Source organism: Ailuropoda melanoleuca, chromosome 2 (genome assembly GCF_002007445.2).
Source record: "Ailuropoda melanoleuca isolate Jingjing chromosome 2, ASM200744v2, whole genome shotgun sequence".
Lineage (NCBI taxonomy): Eukaryota > Metazoa > Chordata > Mammalia > Carnivora > Ursidae > Ailuropoda > Ailuropoda melanoleuca.
This window is the reverse complement of record NC_048219.1, coordinates 191,034,548-191,057,493: the sequence shown is the minus strand read 5'-3', so window position 1 is coordinate 191,057,493 and position 22,946 is coordinate 191,034,548. Positions and strand designations below refer to the sequence as shown.

The following is a 22,946-nucleotide window of genomic DNA, read 5'->3' as shown; positions in this document are numbered from 1 at the left end:
GGGAATGATCAACTGGGTCAATTGTTGCTGTGAATAGGCAGAGCAGGTTACATCACCTTTTTATAAATGCAGACAATCAAAGCTCAGAGAAAGGTCTCCTAACCCTTAGGGATTCTGCCTGTCTACTTTCATGACCACAAATCATAGCCATTAGGCTGGAAATAGTTTCAGTTTTAGGGGCTTTCTTTCACAAGTTAATGGAAACCATGGGTGAATGGAGGAAGACAATGAAGAGGGAGATGAAGTCAATAGAGGACAGGAACCTGGGAGGGTAGAATAAGAGTTAGAAAAGATTCTTTAAGAAATATAACCAGGATGGGATGTCTTTGAAGGCAGGAATAAGATACAAGCTTTAAGAAGAAATGCTTAGCCAACAGTGCTGAATAGTGCACACAATCTATAACTGGTGTTAATAACAGACTTTCTAAGAGTTGTTTTAGAAGAATGTTGGAGATAAAAATCTGATTATAAGGATTATAGACTGGGTGAGTGATGAGAAGAGAAACAGATAGGTAATTAAAGAAGTTTGATGATGAAGGAAAGAGACAAGGGATAATGAAATGTTTAGTTTTCATTAACCAGAAACCTGAGCATGTCTGCAAGAAAGAAGTTAGAACTGAGGAACTGAATATTCAATGCATGGATTCTACGTGTGAAAAAGATACTTTATTCAGCAAAATTGCAAAGAATTAAGAGTTGGGATGAAGAACTTAAGTGGAAGTTGTGGAAAAGAGTAATGTCAATGCTGGGGTGCCTGGGTGGCTCAGTTGTTGAGCGTCTGCCTTTGGCTCAGGGCGTGATCCCAGGGTTCCTGGGATCGAGCCCCACATCGGGCTCCCTGCTTTGCTGGGAGCCTGCTTCCTCCTCTCCCCCTCCCCCTCCCCCTGCTTGTGTTCCTTCTCTTGCTGGCTGTCTCTCTGTCAAACAAATAAGTAAAGTCTTTAAAAAAAAAAAAAAAAGAGTAATGTCAATGTGATCCCAAAGGATAGGAAGGATGAGAAGACAGACATTTTGAGAAGATAAAAGGTGATAGCACTTTCAGATTGGTCTAAATCTTTCATTAAAATGGAGGTAAAATCAGTCATCAGGGGAGAGTGAGTACTGTCTAAGAAGAACAGATTAAATTTGGAAGAGCTACTTTTAGAATTTTAGCTCTTTCGTTGATATTTTCAACGAGAACGAGTAAAGGAATGAAAAAAAAAAAAGCCTGAATATATTTGAGCTGCGCTGTGGAACCTGTTAAGAGTGAGCTAGTTTTAGCTACCATGTCTGTATTATAATTATCAATATACTTGCTTGTATCCACCCATGATATATTACACAAGGGCAGAAACCGTTCATCTTGTTCATCTCTATATCGCCACGAGCAAACGAAATCAATGAATACTTCACAAATAAATGAATATATACTGTACACAATCCCTTTATTGCCCAAAATTCTTTAATGGCTAGTGTTTGACAGATAATTATGACTGAGAGGTAAAAAATGTTCTTGGCTGATATTTGTTTTCTTAGACCCTTATTTAGACTGCCCTTTTACGTCAAAACTAGAATCTGTTCAATAAATTAAAAAGGCATGAGGCACAAAATTCATTAGTTTGGAAAAAATGCACAAATTAAGTTTTTTGGTTATGGTCAGATTAGAGTCTGAGTCTGAACTTAAAGCTACTTTAGTAAGAATTTATCTGGAGTTCCTGGTAAATGAGATATTTTACACAAATGAAGTTTCCACATATTTGAAATTTAATTCTACTATTAAGACCCCAATGTTCATAGCAGCATTGTCCACAATAGCCAAACTGTGGAAGGAGTCGAGACGCCCTTCAACAGATGACTGGATTAAGAAGGATGTGGTCCATATATACAATGGGATATTACTCAGCCATCAGAAAAAACGATTACACAACATTTACAGCAACATGGATGGGACTGGAGGAGATTATGCTAAGTGAAATAAGTCAAGCAGAGAAAGACAAATTATCATATGGTTTCACTCATTTATGGAACATAAGAAATAGGAAGATCCGTAGAAGGAAGGGAAGAATGAAGGGGGGGATAAACACAAGGGGGAATGAACCATGAGAGACTGTGGACTCTGGGAAACAAACTGAGGGCTTCAGAGGGGAGGGAGGTGGGGGATTGGGATAGGCCGGTGATGGGTAGTAAGGAGGGCACGTATTGCATGGAGCACGGGGTGTTATACGCAAACAACGAATCGTGGACCTTTACATCAAAAACTAAGGATATACTATATGGTGACTAACATAACATAATAAAAAATTACTATTAAAAAAAAGAATCATACTTTTATATATTTATCATTTTGGATGGCGATCTTTAAAAAAATGCATTTCATGTTTTCCTGCCATCCAAAACAGAGCCGAATAAAGATTATTTAATCTTTTCTTAAATATGTGGAAGTCATCACTCTGGCATCAATTATTATACCACATAAAATTGTGAAGGCCTGGGTTATAGGAGAACTACAAGGCTCTATTCTGAGTAGACCTACATGACTATACTTTTTACTTCCTGTTTCTTCTGTGGACCCAGTTTAATATTATCAAAGTGCTTGTCCACCTGTTAATTTGTTAGTCTACTCTGGAGTAGGCAGGGAAATGTGTTTGTTAAAACCGTCTCAAAAGTGAATTTATCACTAAACATTCTTTTGTATTATTTAGATTTATCACCATGTACAAATGGTATTTTTATTAAAGAGAGGAGAGAGACATGTTTCTGTGAGTGGGTGTACAGATTTGGAGTGGGGACTTAGAAGCTGCCTTCCATCTAACGTGCATGAGGTTTTAGAGCACAGTTTAGTTATTTGCCAACTGAAAGACTTATCTATTCTTTCATCTATTTCTTTATTATTATTTTGCTTTGATTCTCAGCTATGCTTTTTTAAATTATTTTTATTATTTTATTATAAACATATAATGTATTATTTGTTTCAGGGATATAGGTCTGTGATTCATTAGTCTTACACAATACACAGCGCTCACTGCAACACATACCCTCCCCAAAGTCCATCAAGCAGCCATAGCACAAAGTTGCCAAATAAGCAGTTTTAACTAGCTGTGTTCCTTAGCCATTAAACTAATTCAAAAATAGAAAAACAAAAATAATTTTAAGCACTTATAATAAAACCACCAATTTTAACTACTTATAATTAAGATTTTTAAAAAAGTAAGTGAGGGGCGCCTGGGTGGCTCAGTTGGTTAAGCATCTGCCTTCAGCTCTGGTCATGATCTTGGGGTCTAGGGATTGAGCCCCACATCAGGCTGCTTGTTCAGCAGAAGCCTGCTTCTCCCTCTCCCTTTGCCTCTCTCTTCTTGTGCTCACTTGCTCTCTCAAATAAAAAAAAATCTTAAAAAAAAAAAGAAAAAGTGAATGTGGGCGAGAGGGTTAATTAGCATTGGCAAAGTATAATAGTAATAATGGTTGGCATTTTTATAATCCGTGAATATTTTAAAAAAATTTTTAATCTATAAACACAAATCTATGAAGGTTTGTTTCCTACAAATCTTTTCATTGAATATAATGGTGCTACTTTCAATCTGACATTATTTGTTTTGCAGACTCCTATCTGCCTGTATAAGTACAGGTGCTAAATTGTGATTCACAACAAAGCAGTATTTCAGAATATTTCTATATTCCTAAAGAGAATCCTGGCACATTAAAACCCATTTGATTGCTGCTGAATATTATATGTTTTTACCCAAAATCTACAGCAAATAATTTTTCAAAAATACTGAATTTTGAGTTAAAAAAAAGCAGCAAATACTGGGGCGCCTGGGTGGCTCAGTCATTAAGTATCTGCCTTTGGCTCAGGTCACGATCCCAGGGTCCTGGGATCAAGCCCCGTGTTGGGTTCCCTGCTCAGCAGGAAGCCTGCTTCTCCCTCTACCACTCCCCCTGCTTGTGTTCCCTTTCTTGCTGTCTCTCTCTCTGTCAAAAAAGAAAAAAAAAAAAAGGCAGCAAATACTGAATAAAATCTGAAGTGCTCGACAGAACTGAAATGAACTAAATATTTTCCAATAACTTTCACACAAGCTAAGGAATATAAATTTGAAACAGAAAAGGGGCACAAATATTATGGCTGACCTAGAATTAAATACTTTAAAAATGAGTGATCTATGATATCTTTTAAAAAGGAAACTTTGAGAATGCTGAAGTTCTAATGCTAAGCTAGTCTTACAGTCTAGAAAAAACAGCATAGCTATTAAAATTTTTAAACCAATTTTCTGAAATAAGGCAGAAAATTATTTTCATTACATACTATATACTCTCCCCAATATATCTGCGGGAAAAAAAAAAAAACTGTCAATGAAACAACCCCTCCAATCCAGAGGCCATCTATTTAAAAACGAGCAATGAAAGTTTCTGCTAAAACCCATGCATACATGTAGAACTCAGACCTTTCTATGCTCTTCTATATAAGGCTGCAACCAGAGAGAATTAATTGTGTTCCACAGCAAACACATAAAAGCTGAGTAAGAATCTTGTTCTGAAATTCGAACTCTGGAAATCACCGTAAGGCTCACAGGGTATACTCTTCACAGAATGAAAGCTCTAAAATCTCTAGACTATATCTTATTTTTTTGAAATGGGAAAAACAGCCAGTGTTAATCCAAAACAAAACTATCTTAAGCTAAAACGACAGAGTTTATTTCATATTTCAGTCCCTCAAATATCAAAGAGAGCTCTTAAGAATACAATATGAATAGGGTCATGAACTGGTTCAACATACTTAACTGGTAGTTTTATGAATTATAATGAATGCTGCTACTTTCTAAAAATGAATATCTCAAAGAGGAAATAACCTCCTTGGCATGCTTGCAGCTATACAACACATTTGTTTCATTGCTTTCAAGCGCCAGTGCGGGAGGCTCTGAATAAGTCAATGGGAGGACTTCAGTCAGAGCAGCAAGCAGGTCTAGTGAGCAGATCAGATGACATGCTTGGGAGATTAACAAGAGAGGTAAGTATTTTACAAATAAATATAGAATCAATCTAAAGATTTTTTTCCTTTCTTCAAAAGAACTGCTATTATAGCTTTCACTTCTATTCAGTGGCTTAAAAACCAAAATGAAAATTTTACCAATGTTATAGGAGAGAGATTTAATATAGGATTTACAGATTTTATTTATTTATTTGAGAGGAAGAGAGATAGAAAGCAAAAATGGGGAGGAGAGGGAGAAGCAGGGAGCCCTGATGTGGGGCTCGATCCCAAGACGCTGGGATCATGACCTGAACCGAAGGCAGATGCTTAACAGACTGAGCCACGCAGGTGCTCCAGGATTTACAGATTTTATGAATAAATGGTTTAACCTTTCTCTTAGCTTAGCCTCCTTCCTGAGGAAACTGGGAAGGTTAAGGGAAACAATGACTACTTAAAAAAAGAACTGTTTCAAATTTGGCATAAAGTGATAAATTTGGAAAATATTTGTGCCAGTAAGGAATGGGCTTTCTTTTGAAAGATGAAGTTATTAAAAACAATTATTTGTATCCTAATACCTATTTTTTCCCTTCTCTCAAACTAAAGTAGTTTTAAAATTTTGCATAAAAATGGCAATTATATCAGTATTAAGATAAACCTGATCAGATAAAACCCAATTACAAATAAGGATTCCTAGCTGGTAAATCATTTATTTGGACCTCAGGTGGGCTTGAAGAATTTCTAGGTGGGTAACCAGTGTGTATCAAAAAGTTCTATTCAGGACTGTTTAGTGCTTTGATGTTTCTGTTCTTCCGTACATATTCTATGGTAAAGGTAAAAAGACATTCAAGGGTCAGGAAACATCTAGCCTTTTTTTTGTAACCGCTGAAAAAATTAATGCATCTCCTGTTTCGTAACCCAATGCATATCAGGAACATGACTGTGGAAATCGGCTGCACTGTCACAAACGCATAAGAGACCTATTGAGATGGAAAGGGCTACTAAGTTCAAGAGTTTTTTCTGGTTTTTGAAAATAACAAAACAGAATAATGCAATCTACATATTTTATATCTAGGGGGAACTCTTGGAACAGCAGAGAGAGAAAGAGAGAAGAGAGAAACTAATAAACAGTCTTTCTTTCACAGCTATCAGTTTCTTTCACTAAGTCTTCCGAAATCCGAGCCTCTGCAGAAGACTAAACCCTTGGGCCTCACCTACAGAAATGGACAGAAGCGTGTACACTCTCATTTTCGAGAACCTGAAAATTTTTTTTTCAAAGGAAGGAGTCAACTTTGGCTTTGAGTGTTTGGCCTAGGTACAATGCCTTTAAAAAGCAGATGACTGACCAGCTTAGCTACTGACCATGCTGACCATTGTCCGGAATTGGATCACATCACACAAAAACACCAAATGGCCTTCTCTTATAGAATATCAGAACAGAGCACAATTCCTGAGCACATTTTGCAGAGCTCCTTTCATCACTTAATCTTTGCTAACTGGTCTGGGTTACAGACAGAATTGATACCAGAGGAAATGAAACAGATTGGTGAGCAACAAGGAAATAAACCGCGCTGGGCAGCTCTTCTGATACTCATGGTGATAATACCCACAATCGGTGGGAACATCCTGGTTATTCTGGCTGTTTCAAGGGAGAAAAAGCTGCAGTATGCTACCAATTATTTTCTAATGTCCTTGGCAGTGGCTGATTTGCTGGTTGGATTGTTTGTGATGCCGATTGCCCTCTTGACAATAATGTTTGGTAAGTATTTCACTTTGTTCCTGGCATCAAACCACAGAACTATGATATACTATCAGAGAAACGGATACTCAGTCTTTAAAGATGGACTTGGACCATTTAAAGATACAGTGAGTAAACAGTCCCTCACTTCCATCATTCTCTACGGTTGATAATCAGTTTTAAAGAGCAAAAAATAATTTCTTAGAAACAATTCTACTCCTTCCCCAGTCATCTAATAAAAGTCTAATCAGCCATCTAATCATTTAAAGTCACCCAAGTTACTAGCAATATTCATACATTCTGCATTCATCACCTAAAAATTATAGTGAAGAAAAGACCTATACTTTAATTTTCCCATTATTAATACTTTTCTCTCTCGACAAAGCAACAGCTAGGACACTTCTGTGACAGTTATTAGTTATGTGCTGGGTTATTTATTTATTTATTTATAATATTTTAATTTATTTATGTGACAGAGAGACAGCCAGCGAAAGAGGGAACACAGCAGGGGAGTGGGGGAGGAAGAAGAAGCAGGCTCCCAACAGAGGAGCCCAATGTGGGACTCAATCCCGGAACGCCGGGATCACGCCCTGAGCCGAAGGCAGACGCCTAACAACTGCGCTACCCAGGCGCCCCATGCTGAGTTATTTATTAATGATAAAATCTTCAAATCACTCAATTCCAATTTGAATCACTAAACACCAATTTAAAATTGGAGTTGTTCTAAAAATTCTTGCTATATTTCTTAATCGTTTGTGTACTTTAGACTTAAACATAATTCTTACACATGTGGCATGTTAAGAAAATATTATGCTTAGCTGCTAAAGGAAATGGTCTGGCTCCGTGTCCTAAGAAATGATTCATCTGTTTAATTTTTATGATTTCTAACCATCCATGTCCTTGATACACGTAAGAAAAATCCGACTTAAAAGAAAATTAAATATTAAAAATTTATTAAAAATTATTAAAAATAAACGATTAAAACAAGTGACCAAAACCTGAGTTATTACAATAATAATATAACTTGATATTAGAATATTAGTTTGTTATAATAAAAAAGATAACGATACTAAAATGAAATAGCTTTCATTTACGTGTATCATCTCTAGTTATAGAATTTGGGTAAATACAAATAATTCTTTCGATAAATTATTAGGGCTTCTAAGAATCAGCATTAGGAGGATACTTAAATTATTCAGTGCTTGGCATAAACTGATATTCCACTCATTAACTGCCTAAGAAAAATGATTATTTGCAGCAGATAGGGCTTCTTGAAATTATGTTTATATGGTGAGGATAAAAATATTTCAGGTTATAGAAATAAACTTTATTTAACTAGAATACATATTAGAAGGAGAATAAAAACTCCAATTTAAACTGTTATATTTAGGTTTAAATGTTACATTTTTAAGTAATTAGAGAAAGATATCTAAAATTAAGTATTTGATCCCCCAAATATCAGATGGTGACAGGCTGAAACTTTCCATTCTAAACTAACATCTAACCGAGGCTTTAAATTCTGTAGCAGGGCAAGCAGTAATAAGCAAGGTCCTACTGCTTTAATGGACTCTCTAATCATTAATAATATCTACCTATCCCCTTCTCTTTTATAAATCTGTAACCTTTTGAATATTTTAGTACAACATGTAACCATGGAAAGTAATTAAGAAATCTTACTCTAAAGGAGAACTTAAAGGATCTTAATTATGAATAAAGTTTAAAAAGAAATAAAGTAGATAAGGATTATGTAGAAACATTTACGTATATTTGGGAAAGACTACAGATATTTGATTCAAGGCTCTTATCTCCACACACAATAGTAATTTAACTGCAGTATCACACCCTTTAAATGCTTTTGCTAGGCATACAAAAAGTGTTACAATGCTCATCTTATACTATCAAAAAATTTAACTGATACATTATTTTGAATAAATGAGATTCAATGAGTTACACAGAACTGAATTTTAACTTTAAAGTCCATGAGTCCATATCAAACATCTACTATATGCAAATTACTGTGGCAGATACTCAAATTACCAGCTAAATAGTTAAGGAATCTTAAAAAGGTAAGTTCCTAGTATTAAAGCGACCTGATAAAACACAAAAACAGATAAGAGAGATAATTCCATGTAGTCCACAGGAAAATAGTAGGTACCTGCAGCTGACAACTAAGCTTATATTTAAATTTTGGGGGCCCAAGATATTCTTGGCAATAAATGTTAGCAGAAAACCCAACATATTTTAACATAAAATATATGGAATGTCTTCCTTCTTATGTCCTAAATAATTATGATGTATGTTTTAACCACATTTCATTCTTTCAAATGCTTGTTCATTTTTAATTACAAAGTAAAATCTTTCATAGTTCCAAACACTTTTACTATCAGTAATTAAGCTCTACAGGGGGATTCGATTTTTAAAAAACAAACTAACCTGGGAACTTAAACACTATTTAAAAATTATTGCATTAAATTCATTATTAAAAACATTATTTCTGTGAGAAAGTATATGAGAAAATGCAGGCTTTGCCCTCTAAAAAGCTTCAAAAGGATGCACTCATAAATTGGAAACTGCACATATTACAAATTGGGACCTGACTTCAAATACTAAGATTTTTATAGCCTGTCACATGTTAACAAATACAAAGACTTTCTAAATTAATGCATTTATAAGAATTTCTTTTTTTTAAGATTTTATTTATTTGACAGAGAGAGAGTGAGAGAGGGAACACAAGCAAGGGGAGTGGGAGAGAAAGAAGCAGGCTTCCCGTGGAGCAGGGAGCCCGATGTAGGACTTGATCCCAGGACCACAGGATCATGACTCGAGCTGAAGGCAGACGCTTAATGGCTGAAACACCCAGGCGCCCCTTATAAGAATTTCTGATAACTTTAAAGGCAGGAGTAGATTTTGTGTATTTTTCTCATTATAGGAATAATCTTCCGAACTTCTGAAGTCTGTACAAAGTGTCCCTGATTCTGTAAACATAAAAAATTAACTACCACTGAGTGGTATGAGTGATTTTCATCATCTCAGGGAAATAACAAAATAACAAAAGAAACTTTACATTAGTTAATGTTCTAATAAAATTAAGTTTTGAAAAAAGGAGAGCAGTGAAACTTTAAAAACTGACTCTTATGCTGAGGAGTATGTTATTCAAAGATTTATGTAATATTTGATTATATAATATTTGCCTTTTTTTTTTTCTTAACAGAATTTCTATTTTACCAAGATTATGATGACTGGCCTAACATGGTCTCTCAAATGAACTGATACCTATGTCAATTTTTCTGCTACTTCTTCCATTCTGGGAGCACTAGACTTAACCTTTGCTTTGGAGGTCTAGTTTTGACTGTCTTGTGTGTAATTCCCAAAATCCATGATCATAAGTCAGTAGCTTATAACATAAGGCTTGAAAATGCCTACTTAGAAGGCATTTAGAAATACCTGAGTAGGATGCAAAGGAAAATAGAACATCATATGCCAGTATAAAAAAAGACAGGATGTTCACACTTTAAGAACTTCTCTGAACTTTCCCTTCTCTCATTAAATAAATGATTAAAAATGTAAAGGAGAAAAAACAGAGTTTGGTCATTCATTGGTCATTATTGGTTTATTTGTAACTTAAGTTTTAATCCATGTCTCACAATTAAAGTTGAAACAGTATCTGTGGTACAGCTGGAAGAGGGTGTATAAAATAAAATGGCTGAAAGATAAGGATCTGAAGCAAGACACCCCAGGCTTTGAATCCTGGTTCTCCCCTGTTGGTTTAGGCAAGTCACTTAACACATCAGTTCAATCACCTAGTCTGTAAAATGGATATGCTAAATCTTACATTGCAGGTATCTTGTGAAATGGCCAACAAAGGCCCAGCACATTACAGGCACCAATAACTGGCAAGTATTAGCAGAGTATGAGAAGAGTTTATATACTTAAATATGTGATTTAGTTTAGATGTGAGTCTGACCAGAGATGAAATAAAAGAAAAAGAAAATCCCCCATTATTTATGCAGTGAAATACTGTTCTACCCAATTCTTTTTTTTTTTTTTAAAGATTTTATTTATTTATTCGACAGAGATAGAGACAGCCAGCAGAGAGGGAACACAAGCAGGGGGAGTGGGAGAGGAAGAAGCAGGCTCATAGCGGAGGAGCCTGATGTGGGGCTCGATCCCACAACGCCGGGATCACGCCCTGAGCCGAAGGCAGACGCTTAACCGCTGTGCCACCCAGGCGCCCCTGTTCTACCCAATTCTTAAATGGGGCAAAGCAATTAAAGGCACTTCTTTTTGGAAAGTGGAAATTTAAAAAAACAAGAAAAAAAGTTTGTAAGTATTAATCACTTGAAACATTTAAAACACTATCATATTAGACATCTAATCCCAGAATATTTTATATGTTCAAATGTAGTGGGAAAATGACAAAACAAAACAGAAGCTTCATAATAAAAATTGAAGCACTGATCTATGTCTTTCTTGTCTGAAAAATAAAGATAGAAACATAAGAATTTCTGAGAATAAAAAATGGGTACTTTGAGAACCATGTCCTTTTGGATTTAGGATCTGTCCTACTCCAAAACACTCATGAACTATTTACCTTGGCAAACTCTATAGGCACAGTCCCCTTGGGATAGTTTTAAAAATAGTCATTTAAAATCTTCAAAAGGCAAATATCTTATGTCTCAGATTTATAGACTAATTTGAATTATTTTTCTGAATTAATCATGTAACTCAGCCTTCCAAACTAAAAACTTGCCAAAAGAGTAGGCAGGTTTCAGATCAAATGAGTCCATCTCACCAAGAAATGGAGTTTCTGGTTTAAAAAACTCAGGTTTTTTTTTTTAAATATTTTATTTATTTATTCGACAGAGATAGAGACAACCAGTTAGAGAGGGAACACAAGCAGGGGGAGTGGGAGAGGAAGAAGCAGGCTCATAGCGGAAGAGCCTGACGTGGGCCTCGATCCCATAATGCCGGGATCACGCCCTGAGCCGAAGGCAGATGCTTAACCGCTGTGCCACCCAGGCGCCCCTAAAAAACTCAGGTTTTTATACCAGTTAAAAAGAAAGAAAAATAAATAGCCAACCATGGCAATGCATATAGGTTATTTATGTTTGCTATTTATATATATACATACATATAAATATGTATAGAGAGAGAGTAAAAGGCATACTTTCACAACAAAGTTAAACACGTTCTCATGCCTTTTTTAAAAAAAGCCGTAAGTTCAAATGGATACATGTACTCTTGCTACAGCAGGCAGGAGGACAAACATACTGATTTTACAGTGATGATATGACTTAACATTTCTAAGTAGGAGTGTTTTAATGGGTAGGCTAGTTGGCTAGTTTCTTTCAAACAGTAATAGTAATAAGAACTAACATTTATGGAGTGCTTTCTCTATGCCAGACATTGTTCTAAACACTTTACATGTATTACTGCATTTAATCTTCAAGGCAATCCTATAAAATTGGTATCATCATCATTATCCCCATTTTACAAGAGAGGACAGAGGAATACATAAATGGCAGAGACATGATTTGAACCCCAGCAACCGGACTCCAGAATTCAGTCTTAACTTACTCTTTCACACTGCTTTCTCAAATGAAATGAGAAATTATGTCAACCAAAACAGTCATATTTGACAAATAGCCAAAATTTACATCTTAAATAACCCTACCTAACAAGATAGCCATAAGTTTTCTCTAGGGACAAGGCAGAACCCAATATTTTTTTAAAGTTGTATTTCATATTACATGACACAGAACACTTGGGTCTTAAACATACTTGTGTGCATCTTTGAGATGATCGCCAGATATCTTTTCTGAGGAAGATATTAGACCTAGGCCCACGCCTATGAAGTTGTTGAACCTTGTCTGGAGACAAATAGAAACTGATGTAACTGAATGGCAATTCTACCACCCCTTATGTATGGTGGTATTTGATGCATGCAAGTCTTCATTTTAAACAACAAAATATTTGCACTATTAATATTTTTAGATAAATAACAAACTATCTATAATCCACGACTCACAAGATTTGTTTTGCTCCTATAATTACCAATCTGTAATTATTTCAGGCATCCACAGAAGTGCCTTTATTCAAACCTAATTGAAATTAAATTCCTCGGGGCCCCTGGGTGGCTCAGTTGTTAAGCCTCTGCCTTCGGCTCAGGGCGTGATCCCGGCGTTATGGGATCGAGCCCCACATCAGGCTCCTCAGCTATAAGCCTGCTTCTTCCTCTCCCACTCCCCCTGCTTGTGTTCCTTCTCTCGCTGGCTGTCTCTATCTCTGTCAAATAAATAAATAAAATCTTAAAAAAAAAATTATAAAATACAAATCTATAACTGGTCCACTTGAAATAGTATATAAGTTCTTATGGAAATAAGCTGGACATAACACATTATAACAAATAAATGAAATTATAAATCCTTAAAACAAATTAAAACTCCTAATAGTTTATCTACCCCACACCAAACCAACTTAACCTTTTTTAGTTATTCTGAATAGTAGGAAACTTTTCTGACCTTGAGCCTATCAAATTAATACTAACTGAAAAGACAATTTTAGAAATGAAAGTATCTGGACTAGGGAAACTCCCTTTATAACCTGAGAATGTCTAGAACTGTTTTTAATTTGTACAAATTCTTAGTTACCTGAATCTATTTAAGCAGACAAGACTTTTTTTTGCTTTATATAAAAGATTTCTATTAATTTAATGCAGTCATGTTACTTTTATGTTCATTTCATAAAAAGTCTATTGACTAGTACCGTCATGAAACTTTCAATTATAAAGGTTAATAATAAAGATCCATCTCTCTTAATCCTGAACCTCATATCATAGTCTCCTTAAAGAAAATTCTCTATCATGCCTCAGTATTCCTACTTTTAGTACTGAGTACTGACTGAAATAAAATTCTTGCAATCTGCATTAACCTTAATATCTGCTTTGTGTACCAAAATTGGAGTTTATTTTTTAAAGATTTTATTATTTATTGGAGACAGAAAGAAATAGTGAGAGAGAACACGAGCGGGGGTGAGGGGATGGGGAGAGGGAAAAGCAGGCTCCCCGCTGAGCAGGGAGCCAACGCAGGGCTGAATGCCAGGATCCCAGGATCATGACCTGAACCGAAGGTAGATGCTTAACCTACTAAGCCACCCAGGCGCCCCCCAAAACTGGAGTTTATAAAATAAATTCATTCTGTTGGAAAGTGAGCTTAACAAGGCTTCACAGGAGCACCAAAGAGCTTTCTCTTTTAGCCCACAATTAGGAATATGTGAGTCAAATTATCTATTTTCCAAAGACTTGTACTTTTTACATGAGAGTCCTATTGTGGCTTCCGGCTCATGGCTACTAGATTTATGACTATAATTTTCCAGATCTTAATTTAAAAACATATAACCCATAATTGGAAAAGCTAAATAGGCAAGTTTAAAACTATGATCAGTATCTCTTGTTGTAGTTCTAGATTTGAGTATTTTTCTATCTTCACTCAGTCCTAAATGTAGAACTTCAGGACAGTTCAGAATGTAGCATCATTTCAAGTAGTTTACACTGTAAAATTCTTTCCATCATATATGATTATTATTTTTTTTTAAAGATTTTATTTATTTATTTGACAGAGAGAGAGAAAGAGACAGCCAGCGAGAGAGGGAACAGAAGCAGGGAGAGTGGGAGAGGAAGAAGCAGGCTCCCAGCAGAGGAGCCTGATGTGGGGCTCGATCCCAGGACTCTGGGATCACGCCCTGAGCCGAAGGCAGACGCTTAACGACTGAGCCACCCAGGCGCCCCACCATCATATATGATTATTTTCATTCTACTTGAACTGTTAGTTTACTTAAGCTGAGGTCCATTGCTGCCTCTCACTGTCCAAAGTCCTTTCCTACTTATTAACAGAAATCTGAATACTATGACTAAAAGGGAGAAAAATCTAACTGATTAGGTTCTCGCTAAATACAGATTTCTCTGCCATACCTGATTTGTTTATTTTGAGAGGTCTCCCAACAATTCCTTCCTATGAGGCATTTTGAGTGCCTATCCTACCAGCAAACAAATGTAGGTGCATCTTTTAAGACCCAAAACACAATGTTTCCCAGAGTCTTCTAAAACACTGCTTCTTAAACATTAATTTGTATACTTTTGAAAAAGACATATTCAAGTCTATCTCAAAACTCTTTCCCTAAACGATAGTCTTTTTTTTTTTTTTTTTTTTTTGGTCTGGGATGCTAACCTCTCTCCACCCCCACGCTTCTTGAATTTAAACGGTTCACAACTGAAGAGTTTCTTGGTGCTCTGAAATCCTAAAATGTATCTTGGTTTTCCTTTTCAATTATATCAATTATCTGTCAAAGTCAGATAATCATGCAAAAACCAGGAAAAGTAGTTTATATTTTGTCAGTGGACACACAACAATTAAACTGTAAAAAAGAATTAGATAATCTCATATATACGACATTTGTTCTATACAGAAGCAATATGCTTTTATAGCAAGGTCTAAAATCTGTGTGTGTGTGTGTGTGTGTGTGTGTGTGTGTGCGTGTGTGTGTGTTAGAAAAGTGGATTCCAACTGAAATATTCTAGGGCTAACCCTAAAATAAATTTTAGGTGTTTTGGAACTGCAAGTCTGTATATACCAGGTGTATGTATAATATATAATGTATCAACCCACATGTGTATAGGTACTTGTCTCAGTAAATTTATTGGAAAGCTAAGTAGGATATTCAGTTATCATATCCAAAAACTGAAATTTTTCAAAGCTAGTATTTCTCAAGTGCTTAAGACTGTATGAGGTACACAGTAAATGCTCTTTTTATAAGAGTTTGTTACATACATGAGAGACTATGGACTATGAGAAACAAACTGAGGGCCTCAGAGGGGAGGGGGGTGGGGGATTGGGATAGACCGGTGATGGGTAGTAAGGAGGGCACGTATTGCATGGTGCACTGGGTGTTATACAACTAATGAAGCATCGAACTTTACGTCGGAATCCGGGGATGTACTGTATGGTGACTAACATAATATAATAAAAAAATCATTAAAAAAAAAAAAGAGTTTGTTACATAAATTAAGTACTATGTTTAATCTTGAGACTTTCTTTTTAAACCGTAAGTCCCCAGTGCCTGGAGTGAATGATGGACTATGGAAGGATAACAATCCATTTTTCTTCAGAATAATCTGAAGCTATTCCTTTTGCAAACTTTACTCAAGAACTACTTCTTTCAAAAAGAAAACTCAAATCATTTCACTTAACTATTTCACCAAATGAGAGTATGCTATAAACAAAGATCATGCTGCTGGCTATTGCTAGAAATGAGCCAAACCCTAGGTTTCACTGAGACTCCCATTCTAATACTCTTTTTGCCACATTATATTGCTTCCTCTATATGGTAAAATATATTCTTTTTACACAAAAGCAGCTTAAAAATTAATTTTATTTGACTAGCAAGGTTAAGTTCCAGTTGCAACACGTGGAAATTTTTAAAAGATCACAAAAGGAACAGACAAAAGAGCAACTGCGGTCATATGAATGCTAAAAATCCTAAACTGCTAATTTTGAAAAAGGGTGTTGTGATTATTATACAAAATAGAAAATTTATTTAAAAGGTACCATTTACAGAAATATACTTAATATTATTGACTCCATTACCTTAAGTTAGACATCTTGTGGAGATTAACTCTTAAAATTTCAGATGAATAACAAAAAGTTTAAAAATATGTATAACTTTAAAAAGAAATTGCAGATTGAAGACTGCCATTTTGTAAGAGAATATGTTTTTGTTTTGCTTTTCAGAGGCTATGTGGCCCCTCCCACTTGTTTTATGTCCTGTCTGGTTATTTCTTGACGTTCTTTTTTCTACTGCATCCATCATGCATCTCTGTGCCATTTCCGTGGATCGTTATATAGCCATCAAAAAGCCAATCCAGGCCAATCAATATAACTCACGAGCCACAGCATTCATCAAGATTACAGTGGTATGGTTAATTTCAGTAGGTACGTGGGGAATGTCAGGGTGGGGGGGGTATAAATAAATAACTTTTGGTTTCTTTTGGGTAAGAAATATACCAGGCCTGGTAGGCTGTGAAACTTAGCAAGAGGTTTTCAAGGCAGACTGCTGATATACTACTGATATATCAACACAAGCTCTTTATGTCATGTCATCATATAGTTTCTAAACCACACTATCAGCAACATGTGTGAAAAAAAGTTCATGTCCTCAGAAAGAACCATTTTCGCAATGTTTACTGAGATATCTTCCTGCTTTGATTTTGACATGCAGGAAGACTAAGTCTGAAAACAGTTTTTGTTTTTGTCAACAGATCATTAAGGTCTAGGCAGCACACAGAATCTCAAAATGAATATTAAAGTAACAAAAAAATAAAATGCATCTTCAGTCATACTTAAGAAGATAAACAGGAAAAGAGAAAACGGAAAAAAACCCAAACATTTTGTATGCAGGTACTAAAGACCATAAATTAATCTTGGAAGCCACTATGTGTACAGAATAAAGGCAGTAAGTGTCTACATGAGTGTTTTGGATATATGTTCAATCAGAGGTTTTAAGAGAGATGCTAGTGATATTTAGAAAAGATTTACAGAAGAAAATAATATTTCTTCTAAACTGTCTTATGCCCTTGTGCCCATCTTTAATGCTCAAAGATAGCTGCTATAATAGAGTATCCTAGCATGAAGTACATCATAAATAATTCAAACCTCTTATAAGTTAATATCCAAAAAACAGATTCACAATTACTATGATCATCAATAGTCTGACTGGAAGATTCACTTCTTCTTAGCAAATAAATAAATAAATAAAAGAGGAAAAAAATTAAGAGAGATCTGGAATGCTAACAGGAAAACAAGAAAAAGACATGGTCGTTCTCTAATCAGAATTAGCCTTGGGCAAAAAAGTGAGAAAGTAAGATAATGAAAGTGACCTTTACATTCCTGAAATAATACCAGAGCCAAACCTCTTTTTGAAAAGTTTGGAGGTAAAAATAAGGAGTATTACTACTCTGGCTTGTGAAGAAAGTAGGGTCAAGGAAACGTCTATTCAGAATGGACAGGTTTACAAGCAGTGAGATAGGCTAGTTAAGACAGACGCTAATTGACAGAGTAGAAAGGCCCCCCAAAAGAAGCTAGTGAAAGGGCATGGAAGATAATGGGTAAAAGTCATCAAAATTTTAAGTGGAAAGGAGGGAAACTATAGCAACTCATGCCAGAAGTCCTACATCTTTTTGGTAAACTCACTGCAATAAGGGAGAGGATGGGGGAGACAGTGTGAGGTATGCGTATTTTGGGGTAAGGTGGAGGAAATGTGGCAAAGGCAGGGAGAAAACAGGAGAAATGATCCTTAAGAAGAATTAAAACATTTGAAACCATGAAATATGATCAAGCTAATAAATAGTCTACTGTTAGAAGTGATACCCCAATTAAGGCTGGTTCACATGAATCCATAAACAGATCAAATCTCTGTTGAGTACCTATGATATACTAGATATCAAGAATACAAAGATAAATCAAAAAGAGCCTTTATATTCAAGGAAGGCAGATAATAAACAAATTAGACTAATACAAAGTGTTAAGTATTTAGGTGGAAAAGAATAAAAAGAAGACTCCTTATTTATAGCTTTGGAAGAGATCTTATAAATTCACTTTTTCCTTTTACAGATGAGAAAAGAAACCTAGAGGTTTTATTTTTTTAAGAACATTTTACTTACTTATTGAGAGAGAGAGAGAACGAGCGCAAGAGCAGGAGGGGAGGAGCAGAGGGAGGGGGAGGAGCAGAGGGAGGGGGAGAAGCAGGCTCCCTGCTGAGCAGGGAGCCCCAAGNCCTGCTCAGCAGGGAGCAAGGGGGGGGGGGCTCAATTTCAGGACCCTGGGATCATGACCTAAGCCGAAGGCAGACACTTAACCAACTGAGCCACCCAGGTGCCCCGAAACCTAAAGGTTTTAAATAGTTGGCTTAAAGACTGTTAAGAGCTTTTCAGCACCAAGGCCAAGATCAATGCTGTGCTCATTTCATCACACTTCATTTTGTAGGACCACTGACAGTTTGCTAACTTTGTAGAAGAAAAAGCAGATGATAGGGTTAGTTCAGTTTTTAAATTCTGCAAAATGCTGAAAAGAGCTCACTTTCTTCTGGACTTAGTTATCCTAGGTAAGACCTGGCAAATAGTAAGGTATGAAAGAATAAGGGGATAAGGGTATAAAAAGTACCAGTGAAAACTTACGTTACTGACCACCAAGCTGGTTGAGAAGGTAATGTGAGCCTTGAAGGAGGTTAATGGAATGTGAAAACAGAGAAGGGCGAATGGACTAAAGGTCAAGATAACTGTAAAAAGAAGTCCCACAGTAATGAAGAGTAGCAGGACAAGAAGGGGAAATATCACACAAAGTTCATGGTTTTAGATATGGGACAGCTTGAAGAGGGCTTATGGATGCCTTCAGGAGTGCAAATAATAATAATGAGGGTTGATACATTTGAAACTAATATAATAACTACACTGGAATTTTTTAAAAAATAATAAAAAATTAGAGCGGAGTTCAACAGACACAAAATGAAGATGTCAGAAGGGTCATCAATGAGATCAAGTCATGGAAGGTAACAGCAATGGAGCAGTAGAGAGGAAGGCTTTAGTAAGGTGCTGAATCTACTGAGGAAGATGGACAGATGTCCTGGAGGTTGGCAGATGACCTGGATGGAGAACAGAGTGCTGTAAGCAGATTATAAATCGACTTCAAAAAGGAAGGGTTTTAGGGAGAAAGAACAGTGGATCACTTAGAAATAACAGGGTACAGTAGAGGTCAGCCAACTTTTCCTGTAAAGGGTAAGAGAGTAAATATTTTGGGCTTGCAGGCTCTAATGGTTTCTATCAACTACTCAACTCTGTAGCAGGAGAGTAAAGCAGCAATTTCTTAACAAACGGGGATGGCTGTGTTCCAAAAAAATTTTATTTACAAAAACAGAATGCAGGCCAGATTTGGTGCTCAAGCTGTAGTGTGCTGACCCCTAGTGTAGAAGTACACAGAACCTGCTTTCTGGTGGCATAGTTGAGGAAAAGTAGAAAAAGCAGTAGCCTCCCTGTTACAAAGGATTTGAGGAAAATGTTTTTGTCAAGGGTTCTTCAGTTTACCATAAAAAGGCTGCGTACATGATGAAGTACTTTCAGATCCATAAAAAACACAAGGATTCTAGAGGTTTCTGAAGATCAGTTAAGTAAAACTTCTTTTTGAGAATCTGCTGTTTCAAAGGGAAATAATTCAGGATAACACTTGTGTACTTGTCTTTCTAATAAGCTACTTCACTAGGCAAGATCGTTATTTAAATACCCACTTCATAGTATTTAAAGTATTAGAAAATCAGCATGAGATACATTTCTTTCGTATCTGTTAGAGGAACTCTCAACTTGAAAATAAATTTTATGATTCATATGATCTCAAATATTTAAGTAGCATTTTTTAAAAAAACAACGAACTCCCCTTAGTTTTCCCTAAGTCGTCAGAGGAAAAGATTAAGACATTCATAAATTTCCAAAAAATGAAAATGTCTGTTAAATGAAACTGTGTAGCCTCAAAGATAATAGGTATCTATTTAGAATTAAGATACGGCATGAATGTACTCTGACGTCTCTTCAAATCAACTACAAAGGATATAAAGATAAAGCAAATTCTCTTCTGAACTCCTTTTCCTTAACCTGGGACAGATCAACAAAACACAAACAGATTATGAGAAATGGAGAATAAGTGAAGACATTCTCTCCTATTTTGTGGACATACTACAGATTTAGGGAAGCTTAAATTATAAACTTGAAATCACTAATCAATCTCTGTTTAATAACATCAGGTTTGTTTACTTGGGTTCTATTTGTTAAATCTTCCTTTAATTAAATGCTTTGACAGATTCTGCATCGAATGTACTAGGAATGACAATACATTAACCACTAACCACATAAAGTCACTAAGATAAACTCTAAAAGGTGGGCGCCTGGGTGGCTCAGTCTTTAAGCGTCTGCCTTTGGCTCAGGGCGTGATCCCAGGGTCCTGGGATCAGGTCTTGGGATCCAGCCCCGCATCGGGGTTCCCTGCTCTGCTGGGAGCCTGCTTCTTCCTCTCCCACTCCCCCTGCTTGTGTTCCCTCTCTCGCTGGCTGTCTATCAAATAAATAAATAAAATCTTAAAAAAAAAAAAAAGATAAACTCTAAAAGGACCTAATCTAAGAGTCAAAGGTCATAAAATTAACTCAATTTATTTTGTTTCCTCTTCCTTAGGCATTGCCATTCCAGTACCTATTAGAGGGATAGAAACTGATGTGGGTAACCCAAGCAACATCACCTGTGTGCTGACGAAGGATCGTTTCGGCAACTTCATGCTCTTTGGCTCACTGGCTGCCTTCTTCGCACCCCTAGCAATCATGATTGTCACCTACTTTCTCACTATCCATGCTTTACAGAAGAAAGCTTACTTGGTCAAAAACAAGCCACCTCAACGCCTAACGTGGCTGGCTGTGTCTACAGTTTTCCAAAGGGATGAAACACCTTGCTCATCACCTGAAAAGGTGGCAATGCTGGATGGTTCCCACAAGCACAAAACTCTGTCCAACTCAAGTGATGACATACTTAGGCGAAGAATGTCCACAGTTGGAAAAAAGTCCATGCAGACCATTTCCAATGAACAGAGAGCCTCCAAGGTTCTAGGGATTGTTTTTTTTCTCTTTTTGCTCATGTGGTGCCCCTTTTTTATTACAAATATAACTTTAGTTTTATGTGATTCCTGCAACCAGACTACTCTCAAAATGCTCCTAGAGGTATTTGTATGGATAGGCTACGTTTCCTCAGGGGTGAATCCTTTGGTCTACACCCTCTTCAATAAGACATTTCGAAATGCATTTGGCCGATACATCACCTGCAATTACGGGGCCACGAAATCAGTAAAAACTATCAGAAAATGCTCCAGCAATATCTATTTCCGAAATCCAATGGCAGAGAACTCAAAGTTTTTCATGAAACATGGAATGCGAAATGGGATTAACCCTGCCATGCACCAGAGCCCAATGAGGCTCCGCAGTTCAAACATTCAGGCTTCCTCAATCATTCTACTAGATACACTTCTCCTCACAGAAAATGAAGGTGACAAAACTGAGGAGCAAGTCAGTTATGTATAGAAGGAATGTTAGTTTTCATTTAATTAATATAACGATGAGTAAGGTGATGAGGCAGATATAAATGTAACAAGAATTATATAAAGAATAACTTTATGTCATGTATCAAATCATCTCTTTAAGAGTTACCTATTAAGATTATAGAACTTTCTTCATTTGGACAAAGCTACTCCATGAAAAAAATTATTTTGTACAGCTGCAAACAAAAATTATCCAGCAGTGTGTGGCTAAGTGTTAAGGTATTCAAATGAAATAAAATTAAATAAATCAGTAAGTTTCAGTCTTAAAAATAAACAATGTCATTATAAGAATTTGTTTAGTTCCTAATTGTATGCAAAGCTGTGCTAAGAATGAAACAAAACGACAAAAAAGCATTAACCTCCTCAAAGCCTTAAAAACATAAGGCATAACACAGAACAACAGTGACAGGGAACAGAAGACTAAAAATAAGTGCATAAAATGATTGCACCTGGAGGTAAGCTAAGATTGTCATTACAGTCTGGCTCAGTTACATGTAGTCATGATTTTGTTTTGATCAAGAAACTTGTCTTGATGGAAGGGGTAGGGAGGATAGTAGCTGGGTATCACACAAAGTAACAGGATCTCGGAACTAGAGCTGTTTGTCCAGTAAGTACACTTACTGGATTAAAAGAAGAATTAAAAAATTAAGAAGAAATAAATTCTTAAAATATGGTTCAAGAAGGTCAGAAGTCCGCAGTTATTTTAAAAGTAATACATAACATCTAAAAGGGAAGAAATGATAAAATGGAGCACATTCTAAGAAAGTAAATGATGGTGCATTCTTAGGAAACAGGACAGAAACTTTCCAAATATTAAAGGTAATGAGGAAACTTGAGAATAAAAATGTTCTATGAGAGTCGGTTAGGAAGACAGTACTCTGATGGAAAGGCATGTTGCAGAAAGCATTAGTCTATAATGAGATCTGTTTTGAATTTTAGTTCTACCATTTAGTTCTACGACAATGAGAAATTTTATTAACTATTTTGAAATTCAATTTCCTTCTCTTAAAAAATTTTTTTCTAAGTTCCCTTCACCTTTAAAAATTCTCACTCTAGGAAAATGGCGCTAATCTAAAATTTTGAGAATTTGGTTTCA

General features: G+C 36.0%; 2 protein-coding genes across 3 annotated transcripts in view; one reads left to right on the top strand and one right to left on the bottom strand.

The window, feature by feature from the left end:
• Positions 1-22,946, bottom strand: part of PSMD1 (proteasome 26S subunit, non-ATPase 1) — a 90,295-nt gene that overhangs the window by 37,047 nt on the left and 30,302 nt on the right. The gene's annotated exons all lie outside the window — the stretch shown is intronic.
• Positions 6,236-21,833, top strand: HTR2B (5-hydroxytryptamine receptor 2B). The gene is made up of 3 exons (XM_002917440.4): positions 6,236-6,698; positions 16,463-16,663; positions 20,941-21,833. Exons 1-3 carry the CDS (start codon positions 6,350-6,352, stop codon positions 21,831-21,833), a joined length of 1,443 nt encoding a protein of 480 aa, XP_002917486.1. The 5' UTR covers positions 6,236-6,349.